The 22,094-nt window shown below is 34.8% G+C and overlaps 1 protein-coding gene and 2 long non-coding RNA genes across 16 annotated transcripts; 2 read left to right on the top strand and 1 right to left on the bottom strand.

Moving 5' to 3' along the window:
- Nucleotides 1-1,037: 1,037 nt before the first annotated feature.
- LOC110939747 lies at nt 1,038-13,536 on the top strand. Its single transcript, XM_022181317.1, has 4 exons — nt 1,038-1,201; nt 1,273-1,452; nt 1,531-1,592; nt 13,291-13,536. Exons 1-4 carry the CDS (start codon nt 1,094-1,096, stop codon nt 13,319-13,321), a joined length of 381 nt encoding a protein of 126 aa, XP_022037009.1. The 5' UTR covers nt 1,038-1,093; the 3' UTR covers nt 13,322-13,536.
- On the bottom strand, nt 5,625-6,915 carry LOC110939750. Its single transcript, XR_002592450.2, has 3 exons — nt 6,787-6,915; nt 6,458-6,516; nt 5,625-5,767 (listed from the first exon to the last, which is right to left on the bottom strand). It is a non-coding gene; the product is annotated as an uncharacterized LOC110939750 (long non-coding RNA).
- LOC110939748 lies at nt 7,300-12,833 on the top strand. Of its 14 annotated transcripts, none has more exons than XR_002592441.2 (11): nt 7,309-7,490; nt 7,839-7,922; nt 8,345-8,520; nt 8,646-8,769; nt 8,909-9,186; nt 9,528-9,571; nt 10,489-10,939; nt 11,012-11,090; nt 11,357-12,194; nt 12,261-12,371; nt 12,774-12,833. It is a non-coding gene; the product is annotated as an uncharacterized LOC110939748 (long non-coding RNA). The 14 variants fall into 14 exon arrangements; XR_004894035.1 differs by lacking the exon at nt 12,774-12,833 and having other exon boundaries at nt 8,909-8,921; nt 9,003-9,186; nt 12,261-12,486; XR_002592446.2 differs by lacking the exon at nt 12,774-12,833 and having other exon boundaries at nt 10,489-10,581; nt 10,891-10,939; nt 12,261-12,486.
- Nucleotides 13,537-22,094: the final 8,558 nt, after the last annotated feature.

The following is a 22,094-nucleotide window of genomic DNA, read 5'->3' as shown; positions in this document are numbered from 1 at the left end:
TGCGAATCAGAATTTATGGCAGCCACTGCAGCAGCATGTCAAGCACTATGGCTTAAAAGACTGTTAAGTGAAATCACAGGCTGGAAGGAAGAAAAGATAACACTCAGAGTTGATAACGTTTCAGCAATAGCACTCATGAAAAATCCAGTCTTTCACGGAAGAAGCAAGCACATTGACACACGCTATCACTTCATAAGAGAATGCGTGGAAAACGAAGATATCACTGTGGAACACATAAGTGGAGAACTACAACGGGCAGATATACTAACAAAGGCACTAGCAAGGATCAAGTTTGCTACAATGAGGGAACTGCTCGGAATTCAAGATTTAAAGCAACTCATGGATGTTCGAGATTAAGGGGGTGAATGAAAACCAAGTTAATCTCTTAACACCATGTTAGTTAGTTTAGATAGATAGTATTAGTTTATTATTAAAGTAGCGGTTACAAGGCGGTTACTAAATTGAGGGATCAAAGTTGACAACATGGAACTTCATAACTACCCTCACTAATCGAAGAGGTGTGTCCCTCACACACACCCTTACGGAACCGACTCCAAGGAAAGGATCAAGAGACACGATGGTTCGGATTGAATGGCTGGAAATCAACATACCCTTTCAAGATCAATCTCAACCACACAATCCAAGAGACATACCCTTTTACGAAGAGTTGTGTCTATTCATTCGTGCCTCTTAGAAACTATAAATAGAGATAGTTAGTTTCATTTGTAATTGTTCATTACTCTCGAAATCATTGTATATACTCTTATTCGATTGTTATAAAGTTGTTATTATTCAAGTTATTCACGCTCATTAGAGATCAAGATCCAAGTTCGGGCCAACAGATGGGGGGTCGAAAGATGGCAACGGTCGAAAGATGGGGGTCGAAAGATGGTGGCAGCGTTATAATTTAAACGCCGAACGGGATTTTTTTCGAAAATCACGCCGGAAAACGCCCCCTGTAGTGGGGGGTTGGGCGTTTTAGGGCGTTTTGGGGCAATTTTTTTTAAAAAAAACGCCCCATTACGCTTGGTCTCAGCTTGAGGAGACTTATAATAGATTTTCTGCTCGCGGACACTGGACGACATGCCCTGAAATGTTTCCAAACGAAAGCGAAGAGCATCTTGATTCTTTTAAGAAGGGGAACCAAAGGATCCTTCTCTCATCCGCCAAAGATATCGATTGGCGATTTGATGAATCAAAAGTATGTCTAACACCTTAGCTTAAATTACTTGCCTTTTTTATCATTATCTAACATTTGGTTTTATTTATTAGGTTTTTTTGGTTATAATTGGTGATCTTTCGAGTGATATGACTTATGAACAATATTATAAAAGAATTAGTCGTGCCGGGCGACACGGTGTAGGTTTTGTGCTAAACCTTGTTAAAGGGGAGGAGGAGGACAAAGCGGTTAATGTCTTTGAAAGGTTTTATCTCAAACGCACAATGCTTAAGGTAATATATGTCTATGTTTTAACTTCTCTAGGTTAATTGGTTCAAAATTTTGTTTAACTTAACTTTTACTCTTTGCAGTTTGACCGGGATATGACAATGAAAGAAGTCTTTGGGGAATATGTGAATCAACCTGATCAATTGTGAGTAATATGTTATTTTCGTCCCTAAGGTTTGATTATTTTTGCGACTTTCGTCCAAGGGTTTATTTTTCGTATATGGATCGAAAGGTTTGAAATCTTGTCGTTTTTGTCCCTGATGTTTGGGGTGTGAATTTTTGACACGGCTCGAACCTAACACGAAATTTGCGGGTTAGGTTTAGTCTAAACGGATTTGGGTCAGTTTCAGGTTGAACCTACGAACCGTTTAGGTTAACGGGTCGGGTTTGGGTCAACCCGGTCGGGTTAGCAGGTTGACCCATTTAACACATTTATATTATATTATATTCTTTTACAATATATTTTATGTTATAATTTTTTTTTTTAAGGTTAAACCTTATTTTTATTTCATAATAATAAACTCAATACGATTACAAACTAATGGCAGGTAGACGAGCAACAAGCTGCGCCGCTACCCCTTTCTGAATAGCAAACCCTACCCTGCTAAACACAAAATTTTGCCCCTTAACATGTGCGGTGTTACTGCTTACCACCTGTTGAACCCGCTTAAGGAACCGCACCGCGTCAGGGGCGAGAGCGCCAAATGTATCGAAAGCGAACGGAACGAACACGTGTTGATTCTCGATGCAAGCTTTTTCGTGTTTAGCTACTTTGCCCGCCTCTGCCTTGGTAATCGCATGTCCCGCCACAAACCCGTGGTCCCTTAACCCAACGAGGGGGGACACACCTGTCAAATCGACACACGCGTGTTTCCCTCCTTCCCATCCAAAAACAAGAATGTCAGCAGGCCGTAGCGTAGATCTCCCTTCTAATGGATCAGTCAAGAAGTTCACCGGAGCTTCCTTTTTTGCCGAGATCCCTGCTCGCTTAAGGATATCATACAGCACATCTCGAACTAAATCATGTCGATACTTAAAGCCCGGTAATTCTTTGCAATGTACTGCATGCTCCCCAAAAGAATCCAAGCAACACTTCCGACATACAGGACACGGGTCATCAGCCGGGAAAAGGGGTATCATTAAACGGTACTTGAGGATAGCCCGGTATTCCACAGCCGACATACATTGCCCTAAACCTTCGATAGGAACAACAGACAGGAAATCCTGAGCATGGGGGGCTCGCAAACACTCAAACACGGCTCGCTGACGAGGGTATTTTATCCTATAATTATAAATTAAAAGAAGAAATTATCATAAGATTTTGTAATTAAAATATAATTGTATTATATAAATTTGTGTTTTTTAAGTAAATTTTAATATATTAGTTTCAAAAAAAAATTAAAAAACCGGGTTGAACGGGTCGTGTTGAGTTCATATGTATAATATGATTTTCGGGGTCGGAGCGGCTTCGAGTTCATGTATAATCTATACTATATTATAATGCATGAGTGAGGGGTATTTTAAGATACCCAAAAAATAAGAACTTTTCCCCCTCTTTATTTATAGATAGACCCCTAAAACGAGGGTAATTTAGTCTTTTATACGTTACTAGTTTAAGAACCCGCGAGGTTCGCGGGTGGACTAAAACACAAATGATCATCCATTTTGCTACCAAACGAACAAATTAATAACCAAATCACCTTGACCCGTTCAAGGATGAAAGCGAGGTAATTAATGAAACTGGGGAACTAAAAGTGGTAATTACACAGATCTGTCATGAAATCATACAAACACATATTTTAGAAACTCAATTGTAATCATTTTGACTATCAACATGTAGTTCTTTGAATAGTTACAGTAAATTGCAGCAAGTAAGCACCATTAGGAAACTTTCAGTTGACCATTTGCAAATCAAATAACAACAACAACCATACCCAGTAAATCCCACAAATAGCAAGCTACTTCTAGGGTCCGGGGAGGGTGGGATGTAGACAGACCTTACCTCTATCCACAAGGATAGAGAGGCTGCCATTTGCAAATCAAATAAAAATTAAATATCAAAATTGGAAATAAGAGGCTTCAATAAATACCAATGTATCAAACCTTTGTAACAGATCAATATATGTGAAAATGAAACCTGTAAAGTAAGGGGTAATGCTAATTAGATGGAAAACTAAAGTAAGGATAATTCTTGACTTGAGACTCTGATATGATTCGACTAATGAGAGTATGTTCTAGAGAAAGAAAAATGTGACCTGAGTAGAAATGGGTGGGTCTTTAGAGCAGCTCCATAGATTATTCTGGGAGCCCCTATTGACCCGTTCAACTTTAGTGGCTAGTGGGGAGTTAGCAATAGTTAATTAATTTAGTAATGGCAACTTTAATTTCAGGTTTTTTGTCATTTGGTTTTCTGTTGTTGTTTTTTGTTATTTGAAACCTTTTTATCGGAGAGTTACGCCCCTCTCGAATTGGGCTTATTAATTCCGGCAAGCTATCATTTTCATTCGATAATTACCTTGTTCTTACCAAACTCCCCAAATTATAGAATGATAATTGGCTCGAGATACTTCACACAGAATATTCACATTCATGATTCAATATGCATACCCGACCCCTCGTGAGCCGAGACACCTCACGCATAATATTCGCAGTCCATCTGATGACCATATGAAGACATCTTGATCCTAAAATTCAACATTCACACCAGATATATAAGATCAGTATAATTATATATTATAAGTAATATTACAAAAGACTTAAATCTCACTTACAATTATCTAAATGTATCATAACAGTAACATAAAAGTTTACCCAACTTACGTTCAAGTAAATCCAGGTGGATCCGGATTTGATCTCTGAAATTCTTCTACATGTCGATGTACCATTCCTGTTACAAACTGCAACCAAAAGAGTGTTAGCAAATTATTTTCGTAGTAGAAAATGACCCAACATGAGCTTGCTTTCATAAGCTTTTTGTTCTAGACCACAGACTTTGCAAACCGAGGGGCGGAGCTCGTAACGTACCTTCGCAATCGTAATTGCTTTCCATGAACACTTAACTTTCGAAAAAACGCGCAAATTAAACTCCTTAAATATAAAGTTCTCATTATAAATATAATTAGTAACATATTAATGCATTATTATATAATATTATGATCATATAAGAATACATATAACTAACAAACTCACTTTAGAAAAAAAAAATTAAAAGCTCGTCCCTCAGTACATGGGAACTTTGCTCAGACATTGCTCAATGCTCATAGCTTCCTCAAATGTTCCAGCTAAATCCTTGAGGTTAAGGATCCAAAGGGGAAATGCACGTTATGGATTAAGTTGTTTCATCTCTCATGTTCCACGATTTCTACGTATACTGGCCGCCTAAGTAGAAATGTTGAAAATGTAGCAAGATCAGTAATTGTATTGTAATTCATGTGATTACTTCATACACTACAACCTATCAGTACATCAAATTATGTTCTCAAACATGAAAAGAATAGCTCAAGTGGATGTTATACGTGTCATTTTTCAAAAGCAAAAGGTATTTGGGGATATTGTACCTTTGCCAGCAGCTTTGGCTTATTCCAAGCTCTTCTCATCATCACAACCTTCAAAAGTAAATTAACAAACCAAACTTGAAAACAGTAACTTGGTGACTCTTTAAAGGTAAAATTAAACGTGTCACGAATCAACCCACTCTAGGTAAATGGGTTACATTGCCACGTCTAACATATGATAAAAAATGAGTACATAATTTATAGATGTTTACCGTGACAGTAGTATATCGGAGAGAGAGATTAAATGATAGTTGTACACCAAAAGCACCTGAAGTTGTTGAAAACTAAACTTTTTCACCTATCGATAAAAAAACTTCTTACTCCCTGCATTGTCAATTTGGAATCTAAACATTATTTTATATGCAAATTTTCTCAAATAGAAAGTGCTAACTTAAATCTGCCGGTGTTGATCCTTGAATCCCCGGCTGACAACTTCATGTACAGACTCACTAAATCATTAACAAAAATATAAAGTTGCTGGTGAGAAAAAAATAAAAAAATATATCAAAACATGTACTAAGACACGATCTCATGTCTACCTTGAATGAAGCTATTCCAAATCACAATCAAATGAACCATAAAGCAAATTGAACCCATATTTACAAAACATGAACCATCAAATTAAAAAAGAATTCAACTGCTACATACTATAAACTAATAATCTGCCACAAATTTCAATTCCTTATAAATTAAATTCATTACATAAAAAGCTTGCCTGAGTGGATCAGTTAAGTAAGGCATATCTTCAAGCACATAACCTGCTTCCCTGTAAAAATTAGACAAAAAAATTGTTTAGAAATCGGCAAATCAATTATGGTTACATAAGCATTCAATGTCATCAACTACAGCAAATAAAATGGAAAAAAATGATGATCGGCCATTCAAGTAAGGTTAAATAAGCGTTCAAATCATCGATTAAAGTAAATCAAATGAAAGGAATCTACATACTAAGAAAACTAAATTAGGATTTTCTCTTTTATATTCAGACACACAATTCACACCATATAAACCACTCCAACAACACCAACTAAAAAAGGATTAATGATGAAATTAGAGAATAGAACAACAATCAAAAAATGGGAAAATTTTAAACAAAAAATCAACAATATATGTTAAAGAACAAACAAATCTGCATCGTACCTAATGAATGATCTCTACCTACCTAATTGCAATACAGATCTGAATTTCACCTAAATTGTGAAAGAAAAAAAATAACCCTAACTTGTAAATTGAACAAACAGACACCCTAGATTCCCAAATCAAATAAAACCAACACACAAACAAAAATAACAATTCAAACACACATAGTACAATTCACAATCGAAGAAAAAGATGGATGTAGGAATCATGAATTAACATTAAACGTACATTAAACACGATTCTTCGGTCGCTAGGGTACATTAAACGTACATTAGCCCTAGAACTCTTCAGGTCAAGAAGATGAAGAGAAAGTTACCTGGGTTGTTTGGTTTGTTCAATAGCCATCATCTAGGGTTTATTCAATAGCCATCATCGCTGACATGAACAAAGAACAATCAATTCGAGCCCAAGACCAATCAAAGAACAATCAATTCGAGCTCTACATCAAGCCTCAACAAAGAACAATCAATTCTAGGGTTTGAAGAAAACAACAGAAGAGAACCAACAGAAAGATTGATGGTGAAATCAGCTTTGATTAGGGTTTTTTATTGGAATTAAGAAGGAAAGAAAGCTGATTTCAAATTTATGGAAAGTGTGTATCGTAAGGAAAGAGATGAACACTAAAAGAAGGAAAAAAAGAGTTACCTATTTTGCGATAATGAAAGAAGATTGTAGGAGAAGGAAGCCATCTACGCGTATTTTGGTTTAGGGTTTTAGTTGCCGCCCAAAGAAGAAATCTGTGTACTATTAAGTTGACAGGTGGCAAAAAATGGTTTAAGGAAATGCCAAGTGGCCAAAATTGTTTTGTTTTAATATAAGTAATTTATGGAAAGTGTGTATCGTAAGGAAAGAGATGAACACTAAAAGAAGGAAAAAAAGAGTTACCTATTTTGCGATAATGAAAGAAGATTGTAGGAGAAGGAAGCCATCTACGCGTATTTTGGTTTAGGGTTTTAGTTGCCGCCCAAAGAAGAAATCTGTGTACTATTAAGTTGACAGGTGGCAAAAAATGGTTTAAGGAAATGCCAAGTGGCCAAAATTGTTTTGTTTTAATATAACTAATAGATTTATTTTTTAGCCCCTAAACTTATTACACTTTAATCCTTCAATTTTAACAAAATTATATCCATAATAGTTAGTTGCTAAATTCATGCACCTTACAACAGAATGCGGATCTCAGGTTTTCTAATATTTGAATTCCCGTTCCTCTCTCCCAAAAACCCCAGACTCATCGTTGCTTCTCCCACAACACACCCTTCAAGAATCATCATTGGGTTGACATATTCATCATCACTTCCGGCACATCACAGCCGGTTTATCTATGGGGATAAACAAGTTCTAATTTACTGGTTTGGTGACCCTTCTCAGTTTTAAATCATTTATACAGACAAGTTGCTTGTAGTTAGGGTTTTGATGATTGAATTTCTGCAATTGTACGAGTATTTATTTGTCGATTGTTGTAAATTGTGTGTGAGTTTGCTCTTTTGTATGTGTTGATTTCAGTTCATATGGATTCTCCCTCAATTTTGAGAAATTAGACCTAATTTGTTTCTTTATTGTTCATTTATATTCATTTTAAATTGTTTATACTGATAAGTTGCTTGTAATTATGGTTCCAATGATTGCATTTTGTAATCGTGGGAATATCATTTATCTTCAAATTATCGTTTGACTAAATTACTGGTTAAATGTTGCAGGAACGGTCGGCTCCTGTTGTTGATTGGAATGAAGCAGAAGCTGGTAACATCATATCAACCACACTTGCTTGTTAAATGTTGCAGGTAATGTCTGACCCGTTTACATTTAAGCTTTTCTTGACCTGTTATTTGAAATTGTCGAAATTAGTTTACTCTTTTATAGCTTCATCTCTGAATCTGAATGGATGATAAATTATTGATTATATATGTTTTTGCATATAATAGTATTTACTTTGTACATTAAACTACAAGACCTGAAAGACTTAGCTATAATTTAATCATTTTCATCAAAGCAAATCTGGTTGAAATATTATGCATGGAAAATAGGATTGTAGGATGTACAACCGTTTACTAAAATTTTCTCTAGCAACTTTTTGAGCGCCCTTGCAAAGTTAATATGGCTTGGTTAATTTAACTGGAAATTTGGCATTGATTTTAGCTGTTACTGATTTGAGTTTATGCGTTCTTATGCTTTTGATGCTCATATTTACACTTTGTTGCCTCAGATATGCAGACACTTTTCATGCTCATATTTTTATTAAGATTATGTTCAACTTTCCGGAGTTGTTGTTGTAGAGGTAACCAGAGTTGTTTCACTAAAACATAGTGTGCGGCCACACCATTTCTTTGCACGTCTTCATCTGTCCTGTCATGTGTAATCATACAAGTGGTGCTACGATTGGTGGGTATATTGTATAATTAATTTTATTTTGATCAAATTATTATGTTTATGCAAGAGAATTGGTCAAAATGGCTATGATTTTTTTATATATTTAATCATTTACTGTTGTAAGCAATTGAGTGTAGGATAAAGGGGCATTCTTCAAAAGTATGTTGAATCACACAAGAAGGGTTTCACTCCACCATCTTTTCTAAAATCAAATATTGCAGTACCCTTGTTAGCACAGGAAATTCATTCAAAGTCCATGATGTAAGCAATGATTTTCTTTAATTGATTCTTGCATCATTTTTCTTTTGTGTTAAAATTTTTATTAGGACAACACAGCTGATTGTTTTGTGGTGATTACAACCTAATTATGACAACACAACTGAATTTTTTGGAGGTGCAGACGGAAAGCACAGGTTTCTGGTTTATGAATACATGTTGTCATCTGAGTATTTATGTTGGTTAAACATTTGGTGCATGTTGTCTTCCAAACAAAGTGATCACAAATTGGGGAAAAGAAGATGGATTGACTTGTGAGGCTTAAAGTGGCAATGGGGAGGGGGTAGCAAAAGGCCTTGCTTATTTGCATTCATGTTCTGCAGTTGGAATTCATGTTGTACATAAAGACTTCAAATCAACTAATATTCTTCTGAAGTTTTGAGTGGTGACTATGAAGCAAAGGTATAAATAATTTTCTTCAATTTAAAATTGGTAACTAAATGGTTTTCACAGGTACCAGAATTTGGTTTCACCAAGTTAATGCCCGTGGGTCAAGAAACTCATGTAACAACATGGGTGCTTGGTACATTTGGCTATTTAACCCAGAATTAGGGGTGTTATTTGGGTAATTTAACCGGGTTGGGTCAGTCGGGTTTTATGAGTTAGGTTTTACGAGTCGGGTTATTCGGGTATTCAGGTTTTGATATGGGCTGCTAGCGGGTCAGTGAATCTAGGTTGCAAAAATATACATGGAGTTGGTTGGGTAATCAATTAATTAATGAATGACGTTTTTGTGCTCACAGATATTGGTGTGGAGATGAGCTAGGGTTTACAATTGTTTTAGAAGGTAACATCTTGCTTTTACTTATATCAGGTGAGAATACTTTCAGGTCTTGAACAAGGGTTAGTTAAGGAAAACGAATATTGGTAAAATTGTTTGTAGATTGGTGTCAGCTGGCACAAATTTTCCCAAACTTGAGAGCATGGTTTATGTGATAGTTAAAGGTGCCAACCTGATACAAATTAAATAAAAAGAGCAGGCACTTTGATTGAATTGAAAATAAGCGGCCCGATTCGAGATGGGCAAAGTCTCCAATACAAAAGAAATCAAATGATTAAAAACATGAACTATGTAAAATGAAAATGAATGGCCTGCTAAAACATCTCTAGAGATTAACTACTCCTGAAAGTGGGCTTGTTAACTGCTCCCCACCACTCCATCTCTTCACAGCTTTGACCCAATGGGTCAGTCCAATATCCAAACACTGAATTAAGCTGACCCGTCTCACTTGCTTTGACCCGACCTTTATTCCTCCTCGTATAAACCTTTAGCGGGCTCGTATCACAACCTCATGAACTTATGTAGCAGTAGTGTTTTTCCAAATTTTCCAGTTTTGTTATGTTTAGAAAATGGGATGATAACATTATTTCACCAGTCATATCTTTCTTTGGGGTTTAGTTTCTTAGTCATGCAGTGCCTTTCTCTCCTTTATTGTTGTGGACTTATGTAGCAGTTATAATCTTCTACCTTTGTAAATGCTTTAACATGTTCTCAGCTTCCAAATCTTTTTTATTACTTATAAAATGGGTCAATTTGGGTTTAGTTTCATTTTTAATGGTTTAAGCTAGAAGATTTAACTAAAAAGGGTTCAACATCAAAGGTTCTAGCATGTTCAACTCAGAAAATATCTTTCATCTTACTAGGTGTAGGTTGAATATATCTTTCATCTCTTGTCACAATTGTTTTGATGGTTTTTGTTTCAGGTACTACTTGCGCAACAGTTCTTACACGTGCAATATACTCATAAGGGTGCAAATTGGTTAAAGCTGGTATGAATGCAATGGACATTAGAAGAGGTATAATTAGGCCTGGCAATAAAAACCCATTTGGGTTTTTTGGGTCATTTTAAAAATGAGGATGGGTCATGATGGGTTAACAAAATAATTAAGGATGGGTCAGGATGGGTTGTATGATATCTATTTAAAATAATTCGTAGGTCAGAATGGGTATTACGCTGGGTAAATGGGTAACTCAAAAAAAGCATTACATTGATGATGACAACTGCCACTCTCACTCTCTTTCTACCATTTCTGACACTTGGCTTCCACCATGTCCGATCAAATACTCTTACGCCGGAATCACTTCCTTCTTCTCCGCCGGAGCAGCCTCACCGTACGTCGTTCCACTTTCAACCTCCCCAAAATTGGATGAATGGTAGCTTTTTCTTCTTACTTTTCACCTTTTTTTTCCTTTTTCCACTTCCACTTTTCGCTAACTTTCACGAAGGTTTCATTATTTTGCGACGATGAACATGCATGATTGATCGTTTGACTAGCGGATATTTCAATGCTCACAGATCCTAACGGTACGTAATTTCCTCTGTTTATTGAATAAAAAGTTAAAAGTTGTTAATCATAGTAGTTATCGAATTTTTTCACATATTTATTCCTTCAATTCTAAAATCAGATCTTTAAAAGTGAAAAGATTACCATCTGTTTTATTAAGTGCTTAATAATAAAGGCGTACATTTCGTGTTTTTTTTTTTGGCCAAACCAGCTCAGGTTGTAAACCGAAAAGGTTTGGTAACTTCGGTAAAAAAAATGCTAAACGTGTCTATATCCTTTTTTGTAGTATCTGGACTGTCGGGCACTAAAGATGTAGCTCAAGAGTATGTTCTAACTGGTGTTGGGTTACTAGCTGGGTCAGCAATACTTCTTTTAACTTCGATATGGGAAACTTGTGTCATCGTTGGAGGTCGAAAATTTTCATCAGAATCGGGATCAAGCACATTAGTGATTCCTACCCAAAATCAATACCAAAAGTTATCGTATTTTACTGGTCAGCCCGATTCCTCATTCCTCAATCCATTTACATTTTACTTTTTTTTCCCCATGATAAACCGGTCGTAACGGGCTATCGGGTTGACATGATTAATTCACGGGTTAAACAAGTTCACACAAACACAGCCGGTTTAATTAAACGGGTTATACCTGGTTGGTGTCAAAAAAAATTTTGATTATATGACATTGCTGGGTTATCCTACTCCTATTTTAGTATTTTTTGATCATCCCTTGTGTATCATGCCTGCATAATAGAATCTTTTCATCCCTTGCATATCATCCCTGCAAAATAGAATCTTACTTCATCATGTAATGCCTAGATTTTGGGAAGATGGGTTATGAGTATGTTTCTTCAACAATCTTCCCTTATATATCGCCCTATGAGGTATGGACGTTAGTCTACTAAAAACCACCATCCGTTTCAGTCATGAAGCTAATTATGGTGGTTCTAAGAATATTGGATACAAGTGGTATAGTGGTCCACTATAACATTATCAATTCACCACTATTGCAACACACTTCCTTGTACATGATTCTACTGTTATATTATTTGTATTTGCTCCCGCAAAATAATCGGCTTCATTTATGGATTTCTCCTTTCTGATTCACACAAGATTAATCTTGATAAGGTATTTTGATTAACCCTTTCAACCCATTTCCTTTTCCAATAATACATTATAATAAATCGTTTACAGGTAGAATTGTGGCTTGAAGAGGTTCTTTGGGACAAGAAAACATGACATGGATGTGAATTGTTGCAAGGGAAAAATGTGAGTGTAATGGTCACACAGGTGGCTTTTTGAAAGGTAATGTTCGAGTTGATCCAAACACCTGTTGTCCAAAAGAAATTTAGCTTTTTGTGATTATAAGAATTACATTATTTCAATAATCTAACATGAATAAGTTGATTTACCATGTTTATTAAATTAGAATTAAAGGTGTGAACGGTTCGATTTTCACTGTTTTTAGGTCAAACCGTGAACCAATTCGTGGTAACAGTTTTCTTTTTTTTTTGTAAATCAAAACCAAACCGTAAAACTCTAAAAAACCAACGGTTTCGTCGAGATTTAGGGATTTATACTATATGTCCAAAATAAAGTATGACAAGTACACGTAAAGCGAACAAGATTTTGCAGAATTATTTAACATAAGTTGTCTAGAAACAAGCAATACAAACTATACAAGTCGTCCAAATTTTAATAAAGAAGGTTGTTTACATTATAAAATATGATACATTGATGATACAAAATAATGATTTTTTTGTCTAATTAAGTTTCTTTAGGATTATAATATTTAGAACACAAAACAGTGAAGAACCGTTCAAAAAAATTAAGCGTGAAAAACCTAATAAGATTTGAAAATGTGACATGTGAGATAGGGATTTAATCAAATGTTATGGTCTGGTTTGGTTTTTTACAATTTGTTTTTGGTATAACTTGTAAACCAATCTGTTCTCTATGGTTTGAAGTTTTCTGAAACCGACTGATCGAAAGCTAAAAAAACGATCGTGAAACCAAAATGATGATCGATTTGGGTGGTTTCATGTTCTAAATGGAACCGTGAATACCCCTAATTAGAAATAGACTTCCGGTTAGTTCAACCCATTTTCATATATACATCCGAGGTGATTGATACACAAATGGAAATAAGTGTCGCAATTCAAAGTGACGTCCCCGCCGCATCGCGCGGGCACCCTACTAGTACATTTGTATGGATGAATGACAGGAACAAAGGAAAAGGAAAAGAGAAAATATAGATGTGATCTTTGCATGTGTCTTGATCAAGAGGAAAGATTGAAGAGAAGAAAAATGGGACTATCAGTTTATTTTTTTATTTTTTTTTTTTTTTTTGACTTTTGCGTATGATTAGTAGAGGGAAAGACCCTAGTATGCTTTATATCAAACGGGTTGATCAAACTTTTGTTGTTTGAAAGTGTGATTTGCATATGATGATGAATGATTTTTGTAGTCACTTGATTGGTATGTTAACTCAAAATGTAATCTTTCATGGGAATTTTGTTCCTTCAACCACCAAAGGACTTTGGATGGGATCCAATCTTCCAACTCGATGGCTATGATAATCAAATACAATCCATCTTTGGATCAATTCCTAAATGACTGTATCTACATTAGATCACACACGGTGTGAGCGTAGATCTAGGGCTTTTATGCCTTTCCACGCCGCACACACCACACCGTTTACGGCGTTGTTGTTTGGGCTTGAACATTTCCACCGGTGTTGAGGTAAAGTGTGGGTCAACGTGGCGTTTGATGATTGGTGTGACTTATCGCCGTTGGTGATTGGTGTGACTTATAGCCGCCAGGGAACGACGCAATTTAAAAAAATATATTATAATCCACCTATGTAAAAAACTCAACCCTTTTACCATTTTTCACCTCCCTCCCTTCTACCCAATTCCATTTCAACCTTTATTTTTATTAAACCTCTCAACTTTTTATAAAAACGGATGCATCCACACAACCGCAACTACGATCCGAACAACCGCTATGAAAGAGGCGAAGTACCGAACACCACTTCGGTAATCTTTTTTTTATTTAAATTATGTAATCTTTTTTGTTATTGTTAACTATTATATAGGTATTTTAAGAAAATTAAATACATTTTTTATAGTTCTCAATAATAAAAAATAACAAAAAATGTGTGCCACGTCTCCAATAACGCCCACCACACCACGTCCATCCCACGCCCCCTGTTTTTGCACCACGCCCAATTTCTTATGCGTGTTGACGTGACGTCCACATGTCGTACAACGCCTATTTTCAAGCCCTTCCGTACCATATAGCCTTAGAGTTGGAAATTTGGCATGTCTACTTTAAGAATGGGCCAATTTAGGTTGTTTTTCGGTTTATCAAGCGGGTTGAATGAAAAGCAATTAGCCAAAAGGCCAACGGGTCGCATGCCACAAGTTAAATAAGTTGAAAGTCACTCATAGTTTATTGGTATTGCATTTTTTTTATTTTTTTGAAAATTAAACTTCATTAAAAACCGACAAACTCGTCTTCAAGGCGGAGAACAAGCAGGCTCTAAACACCCATTACATCAAGTTGAATTTACACCATGATTCCCAATCACAATAATTATCCTTATGCCTATGTTTATACCATAAAAAACCAAACGCCTTTATGTCCGAGATTATCTCCGCCATATTTGCTTCTTTACCTCCAAATAGCAATTCATTCCGGGCCTTCCATATACGCCAACAAGTAATGATAATAAAACCTTGAATCGCTTCTTTGTAAACCGGCGCACGGCCACAACTCTTGAACGCCTCGACCAAGTCTTTAGTGTCAAACGCTAAAATATCCGGGATACCGCACCATCTGGTAACGCCTCGACCAAAACATCTTGTAACCGACACAAAAGGTAAACTTAGTATCTTAATTTAATGTATATTTCTTCTTAGTTTTCGTAAGTAAATATCACTAATTTGTTTTGTTCAATTTTTAGAATGAATGTGACATGATAACCTGAGGAGGTAAATGGTTTTATGCATTATGTTTTCGAAAAAAAAAGTATTTTAATTCACACTCTAAAATTTGTTATGCAAATTTGTATCTAATTTTGCGAATTCTCTTTTCACGTGGTGCATTGACGAACGTGCATATGAATAAACTCCCAAAGGTATGGTTCAACGATCATTTTTTGTAATCATATAACTCGATAAACAATGCTAAACATTTGAAACATTTATTTGGTTATGTCGCACAGAAGCATTAACCCAAAGCAACCCGAACTTGAATTTGTCAAAAAAGCCTAGACTTAATTGCAGCCTGCCAATGTAACTTTGTAGACTGTCGGCAAACATGAAAGACTTTGTTGTCAACATATTAAACGTATTGTGACTATGGATTTTTAAGAATTTCAATAGCAATAATATACCATCTAAAAAATCACTTATTAATTAAAACAAACTTTATGATGTGTTAAAAAACAAAACGGTTTTGGCGATGATGAATTTACAAACTCTTAATTCATGTTTTAATGACGAAAAATATAGAAACTTTGTGTACAACTGAATATGTTTTCACACAACCTATAGATATATATACTAAAACTACATTTGTCATTTTAATAAGTATAACTAAAAAAATTAAAAACTAAGAATCTGTTTATGTATTAATAAAAACTTATTAATTAACATAGTTACTACTATATATTGACAACTTGCTCAACCCAACAAACTACCCAACGAATTGAAGATGTAGGATAGTGGGAATTGAAGTAGTTTTTTTATTTATCTATATTAAACATGTGTTTTCTAATTCAGATTCGTATTTGTTATCTAAAGAAGTCAGTTACCAAGCCGACGCATCATGGAGGAGGTGCGGGTGGTATAAGTTGAAGCAGTTACTACCTTTTCTACCTACCTAGTTACTATTATGTTATTACATTCTTAGAATCTCGTAAACAATTTAATTCTTTAATATATCATAAATTCCCATCACATTGGTTTATGCGTATGTTGCAGATGAATCTGATGAGAGACTAAGACCTAGAAGATCACGTCGGAAGCCAATACTCTACTTCGTAGAGAACATATTTGTTGCACGAAATTTAACACATTATTGTAGATGAATCTCATGAGAGACTAAGTTCTAGGAGATCACGTCGGAAGCCAATACATTACTTCATAAAGAACAAGTTTGTTACATGAAACTTTAACATTTTATGTCTTATATTTAGCTTACATGATTGTTACTTGACATTGTGCGATCACCTACCTATCTACGATCTTATGTTTTGGGAGTCAATGGCTAATTTAAAGACTTGATATAATTTGATTTATTGGAATTGCTAACAACCTCACTTTGCTATGTTTTTAGGCATAATATATATCTACATATGACTCTTTTGATTAGAAATCTCACGCTTTATTTTTGGTTTTATACAAATAATGTTTTCTTTAGAATACCTATACTAAAATTCTTGCGTCATTATACCATTAAAATGCCTGTCCACCGGACGGGTATAGAACTAGTTGGTTATAAGCTTAAACATATATTTTTAATTTATGTGTATATCTTTTAACATTGTGAAGCATTGATAAGCTAGGCCGGGCCGACTCAGGCTAGTGGCCGTTTTGTGAAAGTAGAAATAAGTTACTTTTGACCCTATAACAATTGCAACATAGAGAGAGATTTTAGGCGGGATTACACATATAAAACTAAATGATACTTTAGTACATTTGGCTTATATGATCTTGAATATCCCTTATTTGGTCTCTCTTTTACATTATCACCTAATTTCCATAAGTATACTCATAAGAGTTTTAAATAAATGGGGGCCTCAGAGAGGTGAAGCCCAAAACAATGGCTTGGTTTAACTTATCCTTAAGCAGTTAAGCCACCTTGTTGTTAAGTATGAGTTCTTTTCCTGCGGTTTGATTATTTTAACAGTTTTTTCCCAATAGTTTAAAAATGTCATTTTCCTTCCTGGTCTTTGTACTTTTTCTCTAATCTACTCCGCGACCTTAACTCCATTCAAAATGACACTTTTTAAGCTATTGGGGCAAAACCATTATCGGCAATATTGTCTGTCTTACAAATATTAACATGTTTACACTGGTCTTTTACTCAAGTTTAACTCAAAGGTGTATCAAATATCTAACACTAATATCATTTCAAATATTCCCATGGTATATATATATTTAACAAAATTTTTTCATAAAACCAACCATTACTAACATACCTTTCGAACAAGCACGTGGTTTGTTAAATTGCTAAAATTGTCCCTAACTAGGGGTGTAAACAAGCCCAGAGGCTCGAGAGCTACTCGTGATCGGCTCGGTTAAAAGCTCGAACGAGTCGAGCTTTAACGAGCCCGAGCTCGAGCCTGAAATACAAAGCTCGTTTAGGCTCGCGAGCCCAAACGAGCCTAAACAAAATTTTAGTTTTTTATATATATAATATAATAATGATGATGATAACATTGGTGAGCCGAGCTATGGCTCGCTTAATCGTTGTTGAAATGAGCTCGAGCCGAGCTTCTAGCTCATTTGAGATTGTTCTCGAAAAAGCTCGAGCCGAGTCGAGCCGAGCTCGAGCTTTGGGTTTTACTAACGAGCCGAGCTCGAGCTCAGAGAAGTAGGCTCGGCTGGCAATTGGGTACCTGTTAAGACACGATTAGACCTGTTTGATTGAAAAATACACCCTATAACTTTTTTTAATTTTTAAAATAATTAAAATTACAATGTTAGGATCTATCATTTATTCATCTTTGTACATAAAACATAAAACTGTTTTATAAACATGAGGTAGAAAGTAGTTAAACGAGTCGTAATCATGTTTGAAACTTATGTTGTGCGCCCGCCAGAAACCTGTTAAACCTGTTAAGACACGATTTGCCAGCCTTAGCTCGAACCAAGCCGAGCTCAAGCTCGAGCTTCATAAAAACATAGCGAGCCGAGCTCGAGCCTAGTCGGACTCGGACTCGGCTCGTTTACACCCCTATCCCTAACGTTTATTCACATTTGCTAGATCCATCCAAAAAAAAAGGTTTTTTTCTCGTAGGAACCATTGAGGTTTAAAATAAGTTGCTAAATCCATCCAAAATGACTAATACTCTAACAATACGTACTAAGTTGATAGATGGGTAATTTAGTCATTATTTTAATTTATTTAATTTACCATTTTTATAGATGTATTTTAGTTTGGAATCTCTAGTAATTGGATCATTAAGTTTTGAGATTTTTAAACACTATAACATCATGTTTGAAATTATGATATTTTTTTAATAGCAATATGAGTTTTGATGATTTTTTAAAAATATTTGTTTTTATTTTATATCTAAACCTAAATGCAAAACAACCTAACCCGAACTAAGCTGAACCTGACCAACCCAAACTTTAAACGGGTTAATTATTGGGTCATTTTTCCTAGCAAAAAAAAAACTGAACAACCTCAAAAAATCTGAAACCCGAAAAAAAAACCGAACAATATATATATTCTTAGGGGTTATGCTGCAGATCAGTGATGAAGTTCCAGTAGAAGAATGATGGATACATGAGTCGATTATGAACACAAACATATTTTCCACAGAAAAACAAATTTAAAAAAGGTTATTGCCTGAGAAATTTTCGTAGTGGTAAGCATTTGCTTATAACAAAGTTGTGACATTTATGAGTACTGAAAACTTATTGCTTGAGGCAAGGTTAGCATTGCACAAAAAGTTTTCTTGATACCATGATCAGAATCAAAAAACAAATTGTAATTTTCTTAAGTAGAAATGAGTTATATAGTATCGCAAATTAACGAGTTAACTGCAACCTTGAATAACACTTTAGATATTCAACATGTGAATGTTGACTATATTCTTTGTGTACGATATTTATATCTTGCCCCCATTTTAACCCTAAATTAACAAGATATAACCTGTTAAAAAAAGGCTAAGTTAAATAAATTAAGAAAAAGACTAAATTACCCCTCTATCAACTTAGTATTGTTAGAGTATTAGTCATTTTGATTGGATTTAGCAACTTTTTTTAAATCTCAGTGGTTTCTATGAGAAAAAAACCTTTTCTGAATGGATCTAGCAAATGTGAATAAATAGAGAAGATTTTAGCAATTTACTCTTACTATCTCTATACATATATATGTGTATTATTTAAAAAAAATATATGTAATAGTACAAAAGAATTTTATAATTCTAAACACATAATTATTTGCTAGAAGGAAACAAACATAATAAAGGTTAGAAAAACAGATGGTCACATCCTTGAGAAGAAAATGTTGAAAGCGTTTTATGTGGCTAGTAATGTTGAAAGTGTTTAATTTGAAGATAGTTTGATTCATTGATTGCATTTATTATCTTATAGCTAAAACCTAAAATAAGATTACACTTTTACAACACAAATAACTTTAAAAACTATATATATATTTGTATTTGTGGTTTATTGGTAAAGCTCTTAAATCAAATATTTTAGAGATTGTCTAGTCTCTATATATTTGTATATGTCTCTATATATAGGGCAGTAAACGAACCGAACGAACACGAACAAGGCCTTGTTTGTGTTCGTTCGTTAAGGAGATAAATGTGTTCATGAACGGTTCATGAACACTTACCGAACGAGATTTTTTGTTCGTGTTCGTTCATTAAGGAAATGAGAGTGTTCACGAACGGTTCACGAACACAAATAAATTTGGTCAACGCAACGAAGGATAAAGGTGGATGGCCTATAGAGTAGCACTGGAACTTGAATCCCTTATTGTGGAACGGAGGTCGATCGTATTCATCGATGTAAAGAATGAGAAAAGAAAAGGAAATGATACATAAACAAAGTGAAATAATGTTTCCTAGTTTAATTGTTATGGTAATAAACTAAATAAAAGTTTAACAATATAAAAAGTATAGATAAAATATATGAAAGTACAAAAATCTTTAATTAAAACATAAACATACGAACATAATCGAACGCATATAAAATGAACGAAAGTTCACGAACACCTTACCGAACGTTCACGAACACAATTGAACGAACGAGACATCTGTTCATGTTCGTTCATTTAACTAATCGAACGAAATTTCTTGTTCATGTTAGTTCGTATATTAAAGGAACGAACATAAACGAACTTTCCGCCAAACGGTTCACGAAATGTTCGCTGAACATTCGGTTCATTTACAGCCTTATCTATATATGTGTATATGGATATATAATCAGGGCTGTGTTAGAAAAAAAAAAAAGTATCGCTATAAGCACCTGAAATTTAAGGCCCAAAATAGTATATATGGGTTAGAGTTCCGGCCATGAATGACAATGGATATTAAGGTGATTTTATGTACATACTACACTATCAAGTAGATTAAATTTTAATAATTTAAAGTATGATTCAACTAGCAATCTAACCAATAACACTTCTAATTTTCAATTTTGTTTTCAAGGGCAATTCCACTCACATCCTAATTTCTAATTTTCTACTTGATTTTGCTGATTAGGATGATTATGAGCAAAACAGGAAAGCGTACATTCCTTGTAAGCGAAATCAACCAGAAAATTTGGGGGCTATGCCGACAAAAACATCGGCCAAGCCATAATAAGCAGTCAATGTTTATTTTGATGATTTGCTTGGTCATGTTATCTATTTTAGTGAGTCTCCCTAAAATGACAACCCCAACTCAATTTGTTCAATATTGACAGAACAAAAACATTAGCTCATATCCTTTACAATAACATAAATCATATTGTGATTCATGCGAAATATTTTTCTAACGTGTTCCACTGTCTTCCTCATATTCTTTTCTCTCTCTCAAAACACTTACCCTAATTCTCGTTAGAGGCCCATTGAAATGAAGAAAAGTAGAAAACTAGAAATCAACAACGACACAAACAGGTGCACAATGGTGAGGTGGCAGTCCGATACGTTGGAGTGGTCATCCAAGTCTTTTGTAGGTTGTCGCATGGCTATGAGACTATCTGTTGTCGCTCACTTTACAACCCAGATTTATCCTCTAATATTGCAACACATGGCGCTGACTAGGACGCCTACTTATCACGTTACTCATTCGTGCGTCCTCTCACTTGAGCATGTTGTGGTTAACCTCTGCTCGCCCAAGCTACCACACCCAAAACACCCGCTCACCCAGGCTACCACGCTCACCTGATCAATCATGCTCGCCCAAGCTACCATCCTGTTGTCGTGTTCGCTAGCGGTGGCCTGCTGATGTGGCTCGCGGCAGGTTGCTCACCTCTTCGACAACATTTAGTCTAACCACCAAAAACGAAATAAAGAAGGGACATGACAGTTTACTTTACAGTAAAAAATAGTTAATATTTCCTTACCTTTAACGTTCATCAGTGTTAGAAGCTATAAGTCTATAACCACATTAAATTAAAATCTCAAATATTTTAAGCAAAACTATAAATTGTTATATTATAAGTTTTAAATTTATTTTGTCATACAGGCCCAATGATATCGAATGATTTTTACTTTTATGAATTATTTGTGGGTGGGCCTTCCCAAATTATTGTATACCCTTTGTACAGACCACGTCATCACTTGTTTGAAACAGTGCCTTTGCTTACCGGGCAGGAAAGCTTGAAATGACATAAATGACACTACTTGTCAATTTTTTTTTTCAGTGACACTTTATTGCTTTTTCTTTTTTATTCTGTTTTAAAATTCATTTACAAAAAAAATTAAAAATTATAAAGGTTTTACTCAGTTTTAGGTCATCTATTTTCACTTATAATTTTTTTTTTGTATATTGATAAATAAATATGATTTGGTAATTGTTTGGCTTTATTATTCAAATAAATTTAAATTAAGCAACTTGATAATGATGCTTTTGCTAAATTTGTGCCGCCCCTTAATAAAAAAATTAATAAAGTTGTAACCACATAATCACTTAGCTTTAAATATAAAAAAGAGTTAAATACCATTTTAGTCCCTATGGTTTGGGTTATTTTGACAGTTTAGTCCAAAGGTTTCATTTTTCGCTTGTGGGTCCAAAAATGTTTCACCATTGTCATTTTAGTCCACTGGGTTAACTTAATCCATTTTTACTATTAACGA

Source organism: Helianthus annuus, chromosome 5 (assembly GCF_002127325.2).
Source record: "Helianthus annuus cultivar XRQ/B chromosome 5, HanXRQr2.0-SUNRISE, whole genome shotgun sequence".
NCBI lineage: Eukaryota > Viridiplantae > Streptophyta > Magnoliopsida > Asterales > Asteraceae > Helianthus > Helianthus annuus.
This window is presented reverse-complemented; position numbering and strand designations above follow the sequence as displayed.